The following is a 21291-nucleotide window of genomic DNA, read 5'->3' as shown; positions in this document are numbered from 1 at the left end:
AGGGCAGGTGCAAATGACTTTACCGCGAGATTCTTTGATACTTCCATGTTGGGGGAAGAACAGCATTAGTGCCAAAACTTGTGTACGGAGGCCACTTTGGTGCCAAAAGTTCCATTTGGATCACTTTAGTGCCAAATCGGAGGAAAAATGATCACTTTGGTGTCAACGGCGAGAAATTCCGGCCAAATTAATACGTGGCATTTATAATTAAATTTTCAATCTTAGTTGGATTTTTTTAAAAAAAAATTAGTCCACATGGCATTTCCACGTATATATTTCGATTTTTTTAATACTTTTCTGAATTTTTTTCTTTTTTTTCTTCTTTTCTTTTTTTCTTTTCTTTCTTCTCCCTTTGATCACCGCCGGTGACCGGAGGCCGGCCATCGGCCGCCTGGCCTCGCCCGGACGAGGCCGCCGCCGCCCGCCACAGGCGAGGCCCGGTAACCACGGCCGGCGTCGCCGGATCCGCGAGGGAGCCCTCGCCGGGGCTCGCCCTCGCCCATGCGAGGCGAGGCCGACCTCGCCGGGGCTTGCCCGCCGTCGCCCGTGCGAGGGTCGGCCGGGCCTCGCCTGTGTGGCGGGCGGCGGCGCCTCGTCCGGGCGAGGCGCGGGCGGCCGGGTGGCCGGCCTCCGGTCACCGGCGGTGACCAAAGGGAGAAGAAAGCAAAGAAAAAAGAAAAGAAGGAAAAAAGAAAGGAAAGAAATAAAAAGGAAAAAAGAAAAAAATTTATTTAAAATAAAAAATGCTGACTATGCGTGCTCACTGTATCTCCGCCGAGCCACGTCGGCTTCAAATACTAATAAAAAATTGCCACATCAGATTTCCGACCAATCAGATCGGAGTTGGCACTTAAAAGATCATTTTTCAAAATTTTTGGCACTAAAGTGATCCAAATGGAACTTTTGGCACCAAAGTGGTCTCCGTACACAAGTTTTGGCACCAATGCTGTTCTTACCCCCTTCCATGTTGATCCGACGGCAGCAAACGAAAGGATCAGAGGATTTGGTAACTCCAAATAGGCGTTTTTTATTGAAAGGAAAGTCCATCGAGTAGGGGACAAGAATCGAAATACCCTATGTCAACCCAAGCTACCGAGCGCAATACTAAGGAGAGTATACCTCAAACCCCTGATTTCAACTTTCCCTTGAGGGATAACCTCAATGCCAGATGTGACATTCTGAAATTGGACCCTTTTCAGGTTATATGAATATTTTATCGATGTACTATTAGTTAAATCTCGCTCTGAATTGATTATTTATGAGAGAACTAACCATTAGGGAAAGGCTATCGAGGAATTAAGTGCGCACGATCTAAGAACTCGATCATGGATTGACAACTCGACCATAAGGATTGTCTAGAGACAATTTTGAACCATTATAGACCAATCAAGGGATGGTTATAGAATGATTCGCCAATGTATATGATCGGATCACGAGTGATTCCGTTCGACCGTTGTATGGATTGCGAACGACTCTAAACCAATTCCTAATGATCGTGTACTTCGGATCTAACGATTGGCCCTAGCAATTACATGACAACCGATGTCACTCATGACTTGAGAAAGCTTAAACTTGGATTGATATTGAATCAACCACGGGTCGACCACACGTAACTCCTAAAAGCCGTCCGTTAGTTTGAGATACACTAAAGTCGCAATTGATCAATTTTGAACATGAATTGGAGTCCGAATTTGGGTATCGAACTTTGAAGGGTTCCACGACTAAACTATTGGACGTCGCCTCATTAAACCCACCTATTTATCGGTTCGCTCGGAATTCTTAGAAAAAGTGAAATTCGGACCGGAATTAAAAAAAACCTTTTCACCCCTAAGTCTTTTGGATTCCTTTGATTTGTTGAAGAGCAAAATGGTCATTGTGCCCCTCCATTATTTAACCGGCCATTAAAGAACCAGAATGCCCCTATTATCTTTTCTTATTTACAATTTTGCCCTTAGATATTTTGTGAAGCTTATCTTGGAAAATTCATTTCTAGCCTTTGGATCTTAGCTTGTTGAGCAAGATGCAATCTTGGCCATCCATTTTAGATGAGTCTTGATTAGCCCTCTCTCTCTCTCTCTCTCTCTCTCTCTCTCTCTCTCAGTTTTACACTCTCACTTGCACTCACTCTCTCTCCCTCTCCTCTTGATTTCGACCACCATCACTGCCGTCCACCGCTGTGACCAGCCGCCATGAGCACCGCCACCGCCAACCACCTCACCGTTACCTCTCTCTCTCTCTCTCTCTCATAGTTCGGTCATCACAAGCCGTCGCCACCCTCATGCCACCATCTCTGTGGCTGTTCACCACCATAAGTCCCCTTCGCCATCCTCGTTGCTGCCGTAGCCGTGAGCCGCTTCACCGAACCGTTTGCCGATTGTGCCGCCGTTCGCCTCTGCTAGTTGCTACCCTTTGTTGCTTGATTAGCTTTGGTTTAAGAGTAAGTTACTTTCTAAACCTTGATTAGGGTGATAGGTTGTTAATGGACATGATTAGGGGTTGATTATAGGTGGATTAGTTGATAAGTTATCTTGTGTGGTTTGATAGCTTATCAAGTGGTTGAGTGATAACTTATCATGTTTAGTGATAACTTGTCAAGTGTGATAGTGATAGCTTATCTTGAAATGTGTGATAGGTTATCAATGGTTAGTGATAGCTTATCGTGAAATGTGTGATAGCTTATCGTGAATTGTATGATAACTTATCATGAGTTTGGTGATAACTTATCATGCACTTTTGTCTTATATGGTGATAAGTTATCATGTGATAAGGTTGAATTGTACATGTTTCTATGAGAGTAGAAGCTTGTTATGCCATGTTAAATGATTTCCCAATTTTTACAAACCTTGGTGACTATTTTAAAGAAAGATCTTATGGGCATAAATTTGATAGTTCATGAGAAGTCGTGTTTGGATGCCATGTTTTATGTACCGTATGAGGCAGGAATGCTTTTAAAATGAGAGTGTCAAGGTTTGACGGGTCAATTATAGGTGCTCGATCACGTGTGATTATTTTATGGCATTTTTTACATATGAAAGTCCTAACATTTGGACGGACAAGAACGGATCATGTTTGCATTGGCTAACTGAGAAAGATAAGAATTGAGACTTGAGTGAATGCTGTGTGTGCATAGTCACCTAAGGTTTCATTTGTGCCCGGTTTTACCAGAAGACCGCCAACCCTAGGGGTTGTACCGTGGCTCTAAAGGTCGTGCCCAATCTTGGTGATTGGATGCCATCGCGGGGGCAGGGTGAGACGAAGTCGTTCACGAATCGGATTCGGGACGAACCCATTTATGGGATTCCGTCATTGAGGTTGGTGAGACAATGCCGTCGCCAGGGTGGTGCGGGACGATGCCCGGCATGCCGGAAGACTACCATTCGTGGGATGTACCATGGCCCGAGCGGTCGTTAATAATCTGGACTATCATGAGTGCGAATTGCATCGATGAGTGCGATGTACCTGAGGTTGATGATTGAGCATGTCTGGATTATTAAGTTGTTGATGTGCATGTTTGTCCCATGAAATACGTTGTATGTGATTCTTGAACATATGTGTTGTTATGATTCCGTCATGTGCTCGTGGGAGCGATTGTATGATTAGGGCATTTCAGAGGCAACGTATTCTCCTAAACGAGGTTTAGGAAGTTCACTTGCTGAGTTACCTCATTGTTGTTTGTTAAATGTTTTCAGACCCCCAACCATGAACCGTCCGCCCACATGTTTTGGAGTGCCCATGGATATGGGCACAGTCATATCTGAGTATCCGATTGGACCGGATAGGGCATACCAAAAACATGCGACCACCATCTAGGTGGATGAGGGCTTGGCATTGTGGAAGCCTCATGAGTTTGTAGCTTGGTTTCTTAGGGACGGAGATGGGTTGTTCGGACCCATTAGGGGTTTTGATGGACAACCTAACGGTGGAATGGAAGACGAGGTGTGGGATCCCATGGATCTCTACCCTCCGGACGGGGTAGTTACGGATCCGGAGTCTGACTCGGATTACTTGGTATTCAAGCTGGACGGTGTGGAGTCGGACCCAAAGATGTCGCCTGGGTATCACCGGGTTTGATGATGAGTTTGGATATCCCGTCTTTTTGGTCGCCCCTTTTTTATAGTGAAGCTAGGTTAACCCGACCATCCGCATCCCTTTTTGTATGTTTGGTCTTGAGAAAGTAGCCTCGTGATAGGCTTGTATGTATGTATCTTCCTAAGGTTAACATTGTGTTTATAAAATGGTTTCGTTGGTTTTCTTCTCAGAGTGTTATCTTTACCATCTCGCTTTGTTGTTTGTTGTTGGGGTTTTAAGTACGCTTCCGCATGCGTTCATTTGATCGATGTTATTTATTTGGGTCGGCAACGCGTCTTGGGGCGTTGCCATTACACGACCATTGGTGGGATGTTAGCGCGCTCGAGGATCGGGGCATGACACCAGATCAGAGGCCACCAAAACGGGAATCCAAAATTTTTGGGTCTCTTTAGAACAAGAGAAGTCGAAAATATCCTGGAAATCCGGGCGAGAAAGTGGGCAACAGTCGCTGTCGCTCAAGGATACTTGGTAAAACCAGTGAAGATAATATTTGAAGGCAACAATTCCTTCAGGAATGGGACGCAGACGTAAGCTTAACAAACGGGCTCCAGCATTGTTTGGGAAGTAAGGTCCGGTCTTGTTAGCTGGTGGGAGCGGGATTCGAGACTCAGAAAACAAAGAAGGAAAATATAGGTGAATCCAAGCCTGGAGAATCCAAAAAGGACCGTAAAAAAGCCCTGAAGTCATTTCACCCATAGAAGCAGACACAAAACCCAAGCCTCAGTACAATACAGCCAAGGCTAAGCGCCCCATGGCGATCAGCATACCTTTCGACAAGTGAAAGGCTAGACCTCTCAGCTCTTTCGCCACTTGAAGCGAATGATGAAAAAAGAAGGATTTGGATAACCAATAGAGAAGAAAAACAACATGTTCTTCTTCCTCAATGGCACCCTTTCGAGAAGCATACTCACTCAAGACACGAGCATATGAAGGTTCACCTTTTGGGAGGAAATCCGGATAAAAGGAAGAGTCAAACAAGCTAGGGTCCTCTCCCGAAGGAGTTAACCCAAAAATAGCGTAAACGTCAAGAAGGGTTACCAACATGGGGCCCGATCGGAGAAAGAAGCAATTAGCAGACGAAGACCAGAAACAAATCAGAGCACCTAAAAGCCTAGGGTTCAATTTCCAATCGAAGGTACAAAACTCAAGGGCTTTGTGTCACGCCCCGAACCCCATCGAGCTCGCAACATCCCTCTTTGGTCGAATTATTGCGACGTCCTAGGAACATCGCCAACCCAACCTAAACATCAGAGACACATGCGAAAACGAATATAAAAACACCCGTACTATCAAGATGACGAGGGGTAGATCATCAGGACAGTCAAAGAACAACAACATTAACTTTTATACATTTCCATCGTACCGAGCACACAACCCATATTACAAACAGACCTAGCAAACGAGAATCCAAAACTACCGACATAACAAAAGGATCGGGTGGTTGAGTTAATTTAGCTTCACTATAGGTCGACCTATCTATCAAAAGGTGACTGGTCAGACCTACTCTACGCAACCCCTAAAATACCCTAGCGAAACCTAAGGGTCACCCTCCTCCATTTCTTCCGCTAAATCCTCTGGCTCGTACTCCGGAAGATCACGTGGACCATGATACGGGGGAATCGCCTGCAATGGTTGCAAAGTCTGCGGCTCCACTGGGGCACCATGGGTAGCTCCTCATATCCCAAAACGAAGAGGTGGGCCTCCTGGGTTCATGGCTGGGGGTCTGAAATTGTGGTTATACAACTATGAGACGAATCTCAATAAGTGCACAACCCCAAACCCCACATAGGCTCTCACGTACCGCCAAACAAAACATGCATAACACACACAACCAGTCATACCATCAATCACATGCGATCCTACCTGGAATCCATCATGCACATCCCTGCATGTCAGATAATAATACAGCCAATCCATTCACGTCCTTACTCATCAAACACTATGTCATGCGAGGCAAACCACACTCGCACACTACTCACACCATACGTCAATTTTCACAAGTCTCGTGCGTCAAGCCGTATCCAGCTCATTCTCAACTTTTCATTACTATCGCGCCCGCGTAAAACGCATCAGGCTAACAGTCTTCTGATCTCATCAGGCATCGTCACCCAGTCGGGCCGGGCATCGTCACCTCATCAGGGACGGCATCGTCCCGCGTAAACGAACACGCCTCAGGGTACCACTTTTCCAGCCATTCCAACCACCTCGTACCATCGTACCACACATACCATGTGGCCACACATAACACACGGCCACACAATCTCACGCCACACATACATTTCGCAACTGCACAACCTCGTCACACGAGCACACCACATGGTCACACATACTTGACACGCGCCCTCATTGCACGATCACACCGACACGCCTCACAGTCACACATATAGGTCACACGACCACACCACATTCAGTCCCACATTTACACAAAAATCAGCCAACAGCCACAAGCCACACAATCACATGTACGAGCTCATTTAGGCCATAAATTTACCAATCGACATATAATTCAGTCAAGAATCAATCCACTTCACCACAGCTTATCCGGGCCTACTAAACCACACATATTCAGTCACTAAATCAGTCCATAACAACCAAACATCCAACCCTTATCTAAGTCCCAAAACAACCACCTAATTTAACCTAAACCGAGTCCTAAACATGTCCAGTAATACCCGAGGTCCGAGGTAAGGTTTGGGGGAGTCACTTACCTTAAAAAGGGTGACAAATAGGCCGGACAAGGGGCTGGAACGACCGGAACAGCAGCAGCAGCCGAGCAGCGGCGCCGGCGGCCAGGCGGGCGAACGGCGGCAACATCATGGACGGCTGGCTGGCAAGCGGCGATCGGGCGACTGGGGGCGGCGATCAGGTCGTATGGACCAGGGGAGGACAGTTGGGGGTGGCTCGGTGGCGGTTGAGCTGAACAGGATAGGCGAGACAGAGAGAGAGAGAGACAGACAGACGGTGGCTGAGGCGCGGTCGGGAAGCAAGAAGCGGCGGCGCGGACGGCGGGAGGGCGGCGACCAGGCGGCTGGCGAGCTGGTGGCCGGCCAAGCTGGCTCACGCACGGGGAAGGAGGGAGAGAGAGAGTTCCAGCCGGTGGGGGTGAGGGGAGAGAGAGAGAGAAATAGATATTTATATGGTGCCCCCAATAATTGAACTCTAAAATCCCACCGAAAATTACCATTATACCTCTCTAACAACCCCTCCGATTCAAAGGCCACGGTTCGATCTTATCCAAATCCAACGGCCCACAATCAACCTTATCCAATAATTCAAGGGGCAAAAGAGTAATTACTCATGGGAGGAGAGGGGCATCCTTGTCTCTCTAATTTCGGCCAAACAGGATTAATATCATTCCCCCGACTCAATCCAGTCCTCAAAATTCGTTCGCGGTCCATAAGAGCAAAACGGTCATTTTTCCGGTCCCGAACCGAAATCTATTTTTTTACAGAAATGGGTGGCCCCAAGATTGGCCACGCCAAAAACGTTATCGGCCGCTCAAAATTGTCACTTTCGAAATTCTCGATTTCCGGGCCCGGATTCCAAGAAATGCTTAAAATCGAACAATCACGACTTTAGTTTATCTCTTACTAACGGGTGGTTCATTGGGATTACGTGCTTTCGACCCGTGACTGACACTAAGTCGAGTCACGTTTAAGTTTGCTCGAGCCAAGGCGACCTCGATTGTCATGTAATTGCGAGGGTCTGTCGCTAGTTCCCTTCGAACACGATCGATCAATTAGATCGGTCTCTGTTGGCCCAAAACATTCTCTCGTCAATCCTTATGGTCGAAGGTCGAACCAAGGTCGAGTTCTTTGGTCGGGCGAACTCAATCTCGTGATGGCCTTACCCCTCAGGTTAGCATCCCGAGAATGCGCGGTTCCGGGTGAGATCTCACTATAAGTACATTGACCAAAATATTCATTTCATAAATCCCGGGAAAAGGATCGAAAATTCAGAATGTTACACTTTGTCTATCTTAGCTCTTTTCCACGACTCTTCCATAGCAGGCTTGAGCCTGTTATACCATTGGAAGAAAACAGGGTCAAAAGGAAAGAATGACCTGAGCCTCTTAGAAGTAGACGTCCAGACATAGTCCATGATCTGCTCTTTCTAGAACGAAAGAAGCTCGGCAACGTGTCGAGGAAAGCAGCTGGAAAGAAAAGGAGGAGGGCATGGTGTCCGAAGACAGAAACCCAAAATGATCTCACCGCTAGCCTCAGAAGGACAGTTTTGTAGCGACAAGAAGACGTTGTCTACATACGCGGGTGACTGAAGCTGCTTGAAGGGACCCAGATATGTCAAAAAGTCGAGCGTAAAAGAAGAAGAAGACATGGCAGGACCAGGGCAAAAGAAGAAGGATCGAAGGCGACAAAGGAGGAAAGGTAAAAATCCAATCTTGAAGCAGCTGTTAATGGCGTCAGGAGGAGTTTAAAAGGCGCTTGGGATTGAAACCCTAAAAGATATCGAACTGCAAGGAAAGATTTGGAAAAGCTGAAAAGACGTATAGCACGGATACAGAGGATAAATATCAGCCAGTGCAATCATCAAACCAAATTAAAAGAATTGAAATCTTTCAATTTTTTTAAAGGGGGCATTTGTTGGCGTTCAAATTTGGCTAATTGAGCTAGAAAAAAAAAGGAATACATCAAGCCCAAATCGCTAAACAATAAATTGGGTAATGAAGTCGCACAAGGCCCAATATAAGGGATACCGAGAACTCGGTACCGGTAACCGCCTGGGACATCAGGATAAAGATAAGAGCGGTTACCTCATCTGGTACCGATAATATCGCGGGATAAAAGGAGCGGTTATCGGGAAGAAGATCGAATAATCCAGAATCGAGACAGTAACTGCTCGGCAGCGGTTATTCTTTAGCGTTAGTTATAAATAGCAGCCGAGAAATCATGAGGAGGTACCTTTTTGCCAAAATCAACTGCAGAACACATACATTTTTGTAACCTCGTTTATTCAATTGTTATCGTCAATTTATCTTTTATCGCACAATTTATCTTTCGTACTTTTATTTTCGTTCACCATAGCATAGAATTCGTTGCTTCCTTTTCGAAACAACATAAGACCCGGTTACTCACAAAAACCCAAAGATCTTCCCCTTCGAGACCACTCTCGGTGAAAGATCTTTCGTTCGAGACCACTCTCGGCGAAACAGGTGTATATAGGAACTGATGTCGAATCAAGATAATTAAAAGTACAAACGGAAACAAACGGTAAAGGAGGACTTGAAGGGAGTTGTAGAAATTGAAACAAATTATTAGGAATGACGTGTAATCACACACAACATTTTCGAGACAAATGAAGTTCCCAACTAGGTGCTTGTCTACTCACTTGATACAGGCATATCCCAATTGTCGAAAACGATGGACCAAATGAGAAGTTGGAGGGCATTTGGGATAATTTATCGAACGCAAAAACTCATCCTTCAAGACTGATAGAGCCGTAGAAAATCGGAGGGCTTTAATTGCATATATACCCCTCAAGACCTAGACAGCAAAAACAGTAAATAAACAGGATAGATCCTAAGATGATTAGTTATGATAAAGTAAGTCGAACACCATCTTTAGCGAACCTGTGTGAATTGTGGACCTGATTGGGAGAGTGATATGGCTAAATCCCCACAAACAGGAGGACTTCTTGCGACTATGTCGAGTGATCGTGGAGTTATACGCAAGCTGTCAAACCTTTGCACCCAAAAAAGAAATTACACGTCAGGCATCATTAGAATTCTCATGCAAATTCATTTAGCAATAACATGTACATTTCCACTCCAGACACTGACCATCAGGGTTGAGTACCTAGACGTTATTTGATATAGTATCTCAGAAAGGTCCACTTTTTGCTCAAAGTGTTGTTGCATTATGGCAAATCCAATGAGAAGAGGTTCAAGAAGTCTTATAAGACATTTCCTAATTTCAACTCCTTTCTTCTGTCTAGGATTTATTTCAGTAGGAGTAGCCAGCAACAGCCTGTCATTCAAAGCACCTACCAAAACTCGAAAAAAAAGATCATCCGGGCGTCAGAAGTACAATGACATTTAAACAATCGAAAGCTGAAATATAAATTAAAAAAACACTGGAAATTTTAGAACATCCTAAAAATACAAAACTCAGCACCTGCATAAGGCATGCTGATAGAGAGAATGGTCCTTGCTTTCCCATCCCAGCGAAGCACGCTAACTGAACTGGCTGTGGAAAACAGAAGTGCAGGCCCAACCCAAAAAATAGATCTAAAGTATGGCGAAGTTAAGAACGTACAATGTTTTCATCACATCAATAACAAAATTTTCATAATCTGTAAACATGAAATGCATTAACTCAACTGCACATGTAGCCAAGAGCAAACAGCTAATTGAAAAGCCTCTAAATTAGGATATTGCAGGCATTCCTTTGTCAAATCTGGTAGAACTGGTTGCCAGCACATCAAGATCTGCAGATACTATAAGAACCCTATGGATAGTAAGTATTCCCGCAACAAAGCCTCTGAGAGTTTCCTGCCAATGCACCTGCCGAAGTCGGACCGACATCAACATTCGAATTGGCAAACACATTTATTCAATGTCATATATAAATTTACAAAAGAAAAAGGATGCTAGCAAATGTCAATTAGATTATTAACATTAAACAACAATACGTAACAATCAGGACATAAGCCAGTATGATTTAGATGAGCTCAATTAATCACATAACAGCCAGATAGGATGACATCGAGAGGTGACAGCTGTGTTGTGTGAACCAGCACCATGATGGCAAAAGAAGTCAGACGAGAGGACATGAATCCTCCACAAAACTAGAGTGCATTATTTGGAATCGAAACTAAAAGCAAATCCAAACCACATTTCTCTGACAACGCACTTGCAGAATCTGAAGTGAAACAATAGAGCTTTTACATCTCTTCCTCTTTGGAAATTAGTTCACACATAGGGAAAAATGATCAATTTCCTTATTTAGATTTTCTCATTTCCTACCAAAAGTTACTAAAAATACATGCTATAATACGTGCACAAATGCAGTGTTATTCCTATCAGCAGCACCTCAACACATATGCCTCAAATGGAATTCAACAACGTTCATCCAGATCCACTAACTAAAGAGCCCAGATTTGTCTTCCAAGTGCACACAATTCTCAGATGCTCCTGAACAATCTAAAGCCTATATTAGCCCTCAATGAAAAGTTAATTCCAATTCTATAGCTGGTCAAAATTGGCAAAGTTCACTCAAAACTAGTATTAAGAAAAAGGTCCTAAATCACACTGCAAACTACATGTGGCCAAAAAGCGAAAAAACTACAAACTCATGCAGGAACCAAGAGTTTACAGATCCTATGCTATAACAGACATTCTAACAGACCCAAAAAAGCAGGGCAAAAGATAAAATTAACAATAATGGAAAAAATTGCTCAGATCTCTGCTCGACAAGGGGTATCTTTATGCTAGTGTAACACAGAAAAAAAGACATCCTCATGGACATTTTTTTATATCATTTGTCAAGACTGCAGGTTGCCTGGACAAAAATTAGTGAAAGGTAGAAAGATAGCCCTCTTCTTATAAGGCATATTACTTCATTCGAGTGGCACAAAGGGGGATACCAACCCATTTGCAAAATCAATTACGGGATAAAGAGTCCAGAAGGCCTAGAACAGTCCTAGTTAACATTACCTGGAGAACAATCTCATTTACTTTCAGCTTACCCACCACCGCCGCTCGCCGGCCATCCGCCACCACCCGCCGCCACCCGCCGCCACCACTCACTGGCCGGCGGGAACAGAAATTGTGTCATTATCAAACGCTATGTTGTCATTCACGCCCTAAAGGATAAATGACGAAGATTAAATAGTTCATTCTCATTTTTGGGTGGACGATCACTTAACTTCTTCTAATGATATCTAACATCACTATAGGGAGTGGAAAAGAAAAGGAAACATAGGAAAAAAATTCGGAGAATTTTAAAAAATATTGCAAAAATCGTTCACATCAGCGCCGATCGTTTGCCGTGCCATGTAAGACGGCCAGCGCTTATGCTATTGATTTCTAGCCAAAATTGGCCGGATTGACTACATTGAAAAATCGTTAAAATGTTTATAATTAAATTAGCCAAATTGAACAATTTAGGACTGAATTGGCTGCCATTCAATAGATTTAGTACTCTTTGGACAATTATCCCTCAAATTAATTTACAATGTAAAAGTCGAAGCATGTGATAAGAATATATTATAACTCAAATAAAAATGAGAAAATAATGAAAAAAAACGTGATAGTGAAGACCACCGAATATTAATCACTATTAAAAAAAAGGGAAGAAGGCATTAGCGCACTTAGTACATTTTTTATGATAATTATTTAGGATGCATTTCTGACACAGAGGAAGATATGGTTGGAAAAGGATTTCAAAAGATAATGTTTATTTTGAATAATGAAGTACCGTTTACAATATCTTAGGCACCCATTTATAGGGAGGTCGCCCTTTAGGAAAGAATCAAATAATTAAAATCAAATAAAATAATTAAGAAAAAATATTGATAAAGGGGAAAGTCTTCAAAATGTGTCTTGAAGATCTGCAAAACATGTCCGAAATCTTTGAAGGCCCAAAAATCAAGCAATTTGATTTGATATGTTGTATGTGTCAGAACTCTTTCCGAATCAAAATTATGATCATTTGAAGTTGACCTGTCATTTAAGGTGTGGGTGGGACCACCAGCTCTTATGACGCTCGAAGGTTTTCATATAAGCATTTGCTAGCTATTCTACATCAATCTCCTCCACTTCATAAGAACTCGACCTAAGTTATTCTCATGATAAAGGGGAGTATCTGAGGATTGATACTCAAATAGGTCCGCCACATCGCAGGTCAAGGAGATGTTAAGGTCACCCAGAAAATTAACAATGTAGGCATTATCATTGATCTTCTTCACAATTCTGTGGGAGCCAATTTTCTTGTGCTTCAGCTTTTTATGTGTACCGACTGTGAAGCGATCCTTGCAGATGTAGACCATCACTTCATCACCCTCAGCAAATACTTTGAGGCGGCAGTGTTCATCTGCAGTAGCTTTATAGACAATGGTGGAAGCTTCCAACTGTAGCTTCACACCCTGTTGTATCTCTTGCAATTTTGTTGCTAAGTTCTCAACTACAGCACTATATCCTGGGAGTATAGGTAGAGGCACGAGGTTTAGTGTTTGTTGTGGAGGCTTGCCCGTGGAGCGGTTGATGGTGTTGTTGAAGGCGAACTCAGCGGGAGCAAGATATCAGTCCCATTACTTTGGCATGTTGCTATAAAGGCACCAAATGGTATGTGTCATAGTACGATTGACGAATTCAAATTGACCATCACTTTGGGGATGGAAGGAGCTGCTATATTGTAAATCCATCCCAAACACTACAAAAAAACAAGGATTTAGCCACGGAAAATTAGCGACGAAAAATTTTTCGTCGCTAATTTGCGACAAAATTAGCGATGAAAAATAAATTCGTCGCTAATTTGCGACGGAATTTGCGACGAATGAAGGTGCATACAAAGTTTAATTTGGTCAAAATAAATCACAAGAAAATGTATATGAAATATGAACCATTTATCTCGGCACAACAAGCAATTCAGGTATATTATGCATCATATCCTAGTTTGAAACGTGACAAATCTGATTGGTGGGCTGTATGTAAAACCAAAGCACGAAGAAAAATCGAGGAACACTGGAAGGATACAGCATATCAACAAGAGGAAGTTTGTAACACGGTTGAAACTGAGGAATATAACATTTCAATTTTACGAGATCCATGTGGAGCAATGATAGATGTGGATCCAACTGAAATTCGCGAATCAAATTTAGAAGGTGTTGCAGAATCTGATTTTGAGACAGAGGATGAAGATGATGCTCATGAAGAAGATGAAGATCAAGACGAAGACGAAGGTGAAGACGAAGATGAAAATGAAGATTATGATTTTTGAGACTTTTTATTAATTATGTGTAATTATTATTATTATTATTATTATTATTATTGCGACATGTGTTTATTGTTGTTGTCATAATTATTATTATTGTTGTTGTTATTGTTGTTGTTGTTGCTGTTGTTGATGATGAATATTATTATTGTTATTATTGTTAATGTAATAGGTCGTCGGAAAATTCGTCGCTAAATGGCGACAAGTCAAACACTATTCGTGCGATGACATTTGCGATATTTTATTTTCCATTGGATTTGGATCGTCACTAATTGACAAAATTAGCGACGACATTTGCGACATTTTTATTTGTTGAATTGTTAAAAGGTCGTCGCTAATTGGCGACAAACTGAATTCGTTGGAAAATTTTTTATTTGATGAATTGTTAATATGAAAGGTCGTCGCCGTCGCTAATTCCGTCGCAAATTAGTGACGGATTTGAATCCGTGGCTAATTAGCGACGAAAATAAACTCTTGCGGCATTTTCCCGACTATTTTTATTTTCGTCGCTAAATCCGTGGCTAATTAGCGACGGAATTTAGCCACAGATTTTAGTCTGTGGCTAAATCCATGGCTAATTAGCCACTGACTAAAATCCGTGGCTAATTAGCCACGGATTTAACGACGAAAATAAACTCTTGATTCACTTTCCCGACTATTTTTATTTTCGTCGCTAAATCCGTGGCTAATTAGCAATGGATTAAAATCCGTGGCTAATTAGCCATGAATTTAGCCACAGATTTTATTCTGTGGCTAATTAGCCACGGATTTAGCGACGAAAATAAACTCTCGCTTCACTTTCCCGTTTATTTTTAATTTTGTCGTTAAATCTGTGGCTAATTAGCCACGGAAATAAACTCTCGCTTCACTTTCCCGACTATTTTTATTTTCGTTGCTAAATCCGTAGCTAATTAGCAACAGATTTAGCAACGAAAATAAACTCTAGCTTCACTTTCCCGACTATTTTTTATTTTCGTGGCTAAATCTGTGGCTATTTAGCCACGGATTAAAATCCGTCGCTAATTAGCCACGGACTAAAATCCGTGGCTAAATTGTTTATGTAAAATGTCGTCGCTAAATCCATCGCTAATTAGCGACGAATTACTGTCGTCGCAAAATTTTTTTATTTTCTAAATTGTTTATGTAAACTGTCATCGCTAAATCCGTCGCCAATTAGCGACGGAAAATAATTCGTCTCTAATCCGTTCATTTGGCGGAAAATATTCTCCCGGAAAATATTTTCCGGATTTTCCGTTGTTCGGGGGGCGGAAAACGTTTTCCGTGGGAAAATATTTTCCTTCCCCCCTTCACAAAATAGCATAAGTTTACGGAAAATGACTTCCGCTTCTTCAAAAGCGGAAATCATTTTTCGGAGCTTCTTCTTCTTCTTCTTCACTAAGGTCGCCGGCCGCCGCCGCCACCACCACCACCGGTCGCCGCGGCCGCCACCGGTCGCCGGCAGCCGCTGTCGCCGCCGCGCCGGCCGCCGCCGGCGCCGCCCGCCGCCGGTAGCCGGCATCCGCCGGCGCGCGGCGTTGGCCGTCGGTTGCCGTCCCCGCCGCCGCCGCCGAACGTTGGCCGTCGGTCGCCGGCCGCCAGAAGCCGCCGCCAGACGCCGCGGCCGGCCGCCGCCGAAAAATATTTTCCGAAACTTTTTCATATTGGTCGCCGAACACCGGAAAATTATGTTCCGGGAAAACATTTTTCAGGAAAATGACTTCCGGGAAAATATTTTCCAAAAGGAGAATATTTTCCGCCAAACGAACGAAGCCTAATTTTGTTGCAAAATTCATCGCTAATTTCGTCACAAAATTACACTACAAAAAGTAAATTCAACCACGGAAAATTAGCAACGAACGTTTTTGTCTGTCGCTAAAATTAGCGATGGAACTTCCCCCCTGCGACTCCTCGCCATGGCCTCCGGAACCCTAGAGGCCGCGGAGCCCGAAGGGGCGACGGCTCCTCCCCCCGTCGAGGGCAAGGAGGTGGTGGTCGGCGGTGCAGATCAAAAGCAGAGGATCAACATCAACGACGTGCTCGACAAGCACCTCCTCATAGCAATTCGGCTCGCTTCAAGGCCAACTCCAATGGTTCAATGGTTCATCTCTCTCTCTCTCTCTCTCTCTCTCTCTCTCTCTCTCTCTCTCTCTCTCTCTCTCTCTCTCTCGTCAAATTTGATGATGTGTCGTGTGAGTTCCCTTCTCGTGCGCGTCGTTTCGGGTTCAGTCTAATTCTCGAAAGGAAATAAGAGGGATTCCGTTTGTTATCTGCGCTTTCGTGTCTGTGCTTGTTTAGAAGTGGAGGTTGATTTAGCACGGGGCCGTACCCATCAATATGTATATCTGTCTACATAAGTTTGGATTTTGCTTGGGGATTTCGACGATTCGAGTGTTTCAGCTCTTGATGTATTGAGCATGTTTTTTTATTAGTTTAGGGGAAGAGTTAAGTGTGTCCCCTGTCGAACTCTTGGTATTAAGCCGGAGCTTTTGATACTTGAGTTGCTGAAACAAAGTGTGATTTTCGGGTATCAACTATCCATTACGGAATTTATTATAGTGTTAGCACGGAGAGAGCATGTAATGGATTCTTTTGTGTATATTTACTTGTTGCCTCGTTTTAAGATGATCTCTCTATCTCTCGCTTTGAAGGAATTATTCCTAAGAGTTTGTGATGGAGCCTGTGGATTTGAAGAAGTGCAGTAAAGTGGAGGTGATAGTGGAGGGGTGAAAGAGACACACGGGTTGTTTTTGTAGTCTCCAATCTCCATATGAAAGTCCAATTTCTTAAGATAAGATGCTGATGCTCTGGTGCTTATGCTTTAAGCGGCCAATGTTCCTCCTAGTTTGCTGTTTACATTTGCCTTGTGTTTTGAGTCTTAACACCTGAATTTATATGAATCCACATTGTGTAGATTTTTGGCCAGTTCTTGTTATCTGAAGGCTTTATTGAAATCCACACTCCGAAACTGATAGCTGGATCCAGTGAAGGAGGTTCTGCTATGTTTAAACTGGACTATAAAGGGTGCCCTGCATGCCTGGTGTAGTCACCTCAGCTTCATAATCAAATGGCCATTTGTGGTGACTTTGGGTGTGTTTTTGAGATTGGCCCTGTTTTTAGGGCAGAAGACTCCTTCACACATAGGCATTTGTGTGAATTTACTGGCCTTGATGTTGAAATGGAGATTAAGAAGCACTATTGTGAGGTTGGATTGGATACTTTTTCATTTAACTGAACTTTCAGTTTAGCTTAACGAACTAAACATTTATGTGCAGGTAATGGACATTGTGGACAAGTTGTTCGTTACAATGTTCGACTCATTGAATGCGAGTTGCAAGAAAGAACTTGAAGCTATTGGAAGACAATACACCTTTGAACCTTTAAAGGTTATAATATGATCTTTTTTTTTTTTTTGCAATCTGATTACATAAATAGTGCAACTCATGGGCAGTAACCTTTAATTGCAGTACTTGAGAAAGACCTTGTGGCTTACTTTTCAAGAAGATGTTCAAATGCTCAAGGTGAGGAAAAAAATTTCGGCAGCTAAATAGCTGCCCATAAAAAAAAAAGGGAACAAATAGAGTAGCAACATATCGGTTCATTGGCACTTCTATATCATGGCTGTAAAAGTAGGACAGTGAGTTCTCTTGCTGATTTTTTATTTGTTGCTTTTAAATGAAACTGATTGTTTGTGATAGCACTCCTCTTACCTGATGATTTGTTTTGTTGGAAGAGGAACCACAAGAAAGTGATATTTACAACTATATGCTTGTTGACACCTAATTTTTAACCGACGCATCATTAAAAGCAGAAAATGCAAGATTAGGATTTATGATCGTGATAGAGCCCGTTTCTTGAACAAAAAGTGTCATTTTTTTCTGGCCTAGCTTCTATAGACAATTTTATACTCATTTCATACAAAAACCCGAAAAGTCAAAATGTTGACTTTCGAGTTGACTTTTGGTCAACCCTTTGACTAAAAGTCAACCCTAGGTCAAATTGGGGCTTTTCGCATAAAAAGATTCCTTTCAAGTCCAATTTTACTTTAGAAATGGAAATTTTAGAAAAATTCAAAGATTTGATCATAAAATCAAACTCCTAATAAAAAGTCAACTAGAGTTTGACTTTTGGTCAAACCTTTGACCAAAAAAAAAATTGAAAATACAAAAATCCCAAAATCATCTTATTTTACATTCAATTTGCCTTTGGCATTTGAAATTCTACAAAAATCAGTTTAGAATCAATTTTTCCTCAATTTATGGATTTATCAAAGAAATCGAAAAACCCCAAAATTCAATTGAAAATTGGGAATTTTAAACCCAAATTTGGGATCATAACCAATTCGAAATTGTCGAACCCTGAGACCAACATTTCTTGGGTTAATTAGTCATGGGTAATCCAATTTTGGCATCAATTTTGCTCAATCAGGTCATTTAATTACTGGATTGAATAGAACCTTAGTGACCCGGATTTTAAAATTTGGAAATTTTTGGTTTATTTGCGACAAAATTAGGGTAAATCTCATATTTTGATGCAAAATGTGCCAAGGAATCCAATTTTGGGGTTAAATCTGAAAAATTAGGTCAAAATCGGGCTTAATTTGCGAATTTAGACCAACCCGGGTTTGCCGAGTCAACCAGGTCGGTCTCCTTCCTTACCCGACTTGCCCAAAACGTGATAAAAACCCAAAAAAATATCTTGTACCTGCCTCTTGATCAATTTAATCAATAAAAAATTATAAGCACGTGTTAATCTTCGATTCCAGCTGAAGAATCTCTAGCTGGTGTCGAAGATTCAATCTAATCGATTTAGAGTTGATGATAACTATTTTTGGGTGGGAAATCGAGCTACAAAAGAGAGGAAAAAATCATTATTAGGGAAGACCAGATGTTCGACGAAATTCCAGAGAGAAGAGAGAAAGAAAGAGAGATTTTTAGAGAGGAAGTGAGTCGAGGCTCTCAAGACCGAGTGATCAGCGCTTTTTCGGCTGGAAAAGCACCGGCGAATCGGCCTATACGGTGAGCTTCCTCACCTGAGATGGTCGGTGAGAGGTTGATCGCCATCACCTGAAAGTTGTGCTCGGCTGGCGTGTCCAGAGCCCTTCCGGCGAAGCTAAGACCATTAGTTGGAAGTCCAAGTGTCGAAGAATAGCTCCACAGACACCGATTAATCCAGGAACTCCGATTCGGCTACATTCGAAGAAGGTAAACTCTGATCATTGCCACGGTTTTTTTTTTTCCAGAATTCCAGATAATGAGCTTGACTTTAATGTGAAAATCCATGCGATCTCTTTGATGATTTTGAACATTTTGATGTCTAAAACATGTTTCTGATCATATTTTGTGTTGTTTGATTGCATTTGGGTTGTTAAATGGAATAAACGAATCAATCCGACATTGAAACCTCATCGCCGGAAATCAGAGACCTTCGCCGGAGCATCCCTATGGCCATAGGCCGTCCAAGTTAGCATTTTCTCACCTTGTTTGATGATTTTTTATTGATTTGGACTGACGTAGACAGATAGGGCGATTTGTATGATAATCTGTGGGCTTGGATAGCTAGTTTACGATAGTTTGCAAGTTAAGTTTTTAGATCGATTTTACGCCGGCCGGCAGTGGTCCGACGACAAGTCAGTCAAGTTAGGTTGATAGGGGGAAACATGATCTTCATATTCAATGAATTAGAATGACAAAGAGCTCACTGGAAGGTCACCGGAGTCGAGCTCAAACCAGTGACCTCAATAACTCAAAACGAAGAAACATGCACACTAGGTGCTCGGAGAAATGCCACAATGAAGAAGGATTGAAACGGCGCCGTTTTGGCGTTGTTCTCACTGGCACCGACGCCGGCCAGTTCAGCTTGACCGAACCGGGTCAAACCGGTCCGACCCGGTTCATTCACCTCGACGGGAAATTTTAAAAATTAAAAAAAAAATTAAAAAATTAGAAAATTAGATAAATCAAATAAAAATTTAGAAAATCAGAAAAATTCTTAAAAAAATTAGAAAACTCTAATAATTTCTAAAAAATTTCTAAAAAATTTCAGAAAATCTAAAAAAAATGATAAAAAAATAAAAAATAAAAAAATTAGAAGATTAAAAAATAATTAAAAAATTAAAAAATTTCTCAAAAACATAAAAATCAACTCTCGGAAAAGATAATTCTCAAAAAAAAATTCAAAAAATTCAAAAATTCACAGAATGACCCAAAAACATAGTGGCCAACCTTTGCAAGTGAAATTAGAATTCTTAGAGATGCCTAAACAGCATTTTTAGAAAATCCTTAGTTTAGGGGTCTTTACCCCTAAAAAACCCTAAACCCTAAAATGACACACATCATTGAATGAACAAGCCTTTAGGGCTTTACTAGGGTTTGGGTGTTTTGAATTGATTTTCATTTTAGAGATTCAAATTAGGATTGTTTTGTTTGATTGCAATTGATTGTGTTGCTTATATTAATTGATTAAGTTCTCACATTTCGAATTGTTAGTATTAGTGGATAGACCTCGGAAACTCGTGTGGCACGTTAGACACATCATATTGTTTTAGGTACCGAAAGGGCGTTAGGGATCTCGATTTGGGATCATTAGCGTAACCAAGTTCCCGTATTCAGAATCTCTGCTTCGCAGAATCGTGGTATTTCTCCAGTACCCCGATTAGATTTCTAGTCAACCTACCAATAATGACTAGTGGCGACTCCAAATCAAAAACCTAGATTGAATAGAATGATAAGAAAATCACAACCCGCTGTCACGTGAGGTATGGTCTAGGAGAGACCCCCCATTTGTCTAGTGATGGGATGTTTGTGGGACGTATGGGCGAAATATCCGCATCGGACCTTAGTAGCCCGTTCGAGGACAGTTTCCCCATTCGTGACAAATGGAAGTACCTCCTTAGCGTGCTCGAAAAAGGCACGGCGCAACAGGCTTGACGACTTCACTGGGGAAATCCTAAATTCTAAGTGGACTTAGGCCTAGATAGAACGATATGCATGTGTTTTGTGCTCGCACAAGGATCCCAGGTACGTCTCACTAATGATCGTGTTAAATGGTTTTGTAGGTGGAAGGTATAAGGGGTGTTGTCTTTGTTGACCTTTGTTTTGTAGGATGGTGTTGAGATTGAATATGATTTGATTGAATTTTTGGAATGCTGTTTGTAATTAAATTGCTATGCATGTCTTTAAATTGCTTTAGCACTACACCGTTCGCACACACTACTCGTGGCCCAACCCTGACTACATTTAGGATTACCCTTACG

General features: G+C 42.2%; 1 protein-coding gene and 1 long non-coding RNA gene across 2 annotated transcripts; one reads left to right on the top strand and one right to left on the bottom strand.

Annotated features, from left to right (window-relative positions):
* Positions 1-9439: 9439 nt before the first annotated feature.
* Positions 9440-10081, bottom strand: LOC115664020 (uncharacterized). The gene is made up of 3 exons (XR_008817037.1): positions 9903-10081; positions 9677-9788; positions 9440-9590 (listed from the first exon to the last, which is right to left on the bottom strand). It is a non-coding gene; the product is annotated as an uncharacterized LOC115664020 (long non-coding RNA).
* Positions 10082-16168: 6087 nt separating this feature from the next.
* Positions 16169-17826, top strand: LOC115685891 (aspartate--tRNA ligase 2, cytoplasmic-like). Its single transcript, XM_030611024.2, has 4 exons — positions 16169-17241; positions 17312-17422; positions 17504-17557; positions 17770-17826. Exons 1-4 carry the CDS (start codon positions 17104-17106, stop codon positions 17824-17826), a joined length of 360 nt encoding a protein of 119 aa, XP_030466884.1. The 5' UTR covers positions 16169-17103.
* Positions 17827-21291: the final 3465 nt, after the last annotated feature.

Source organism: Syzygium oleosum, unplaced genomic scaffold (assembly GCF_021117445.2).
Source record: "Syzygium oleosum isolate NSW1041296 unplaced genomic scaffold, Sole_v2.1 Sole_v2.08, whole genome shotgun sequence".
NCBI classification, from domain to species: domain Eukaryota; kingdom Viridiplantae; phylum Streptophyta; class Magnoliopsida; order Myrtales; family Myrtaceae; genus Syzygium; species Syzygium oleosum.
This window is presented reverse-complemented; position numbering and strand designations above follow the sequence as displayed.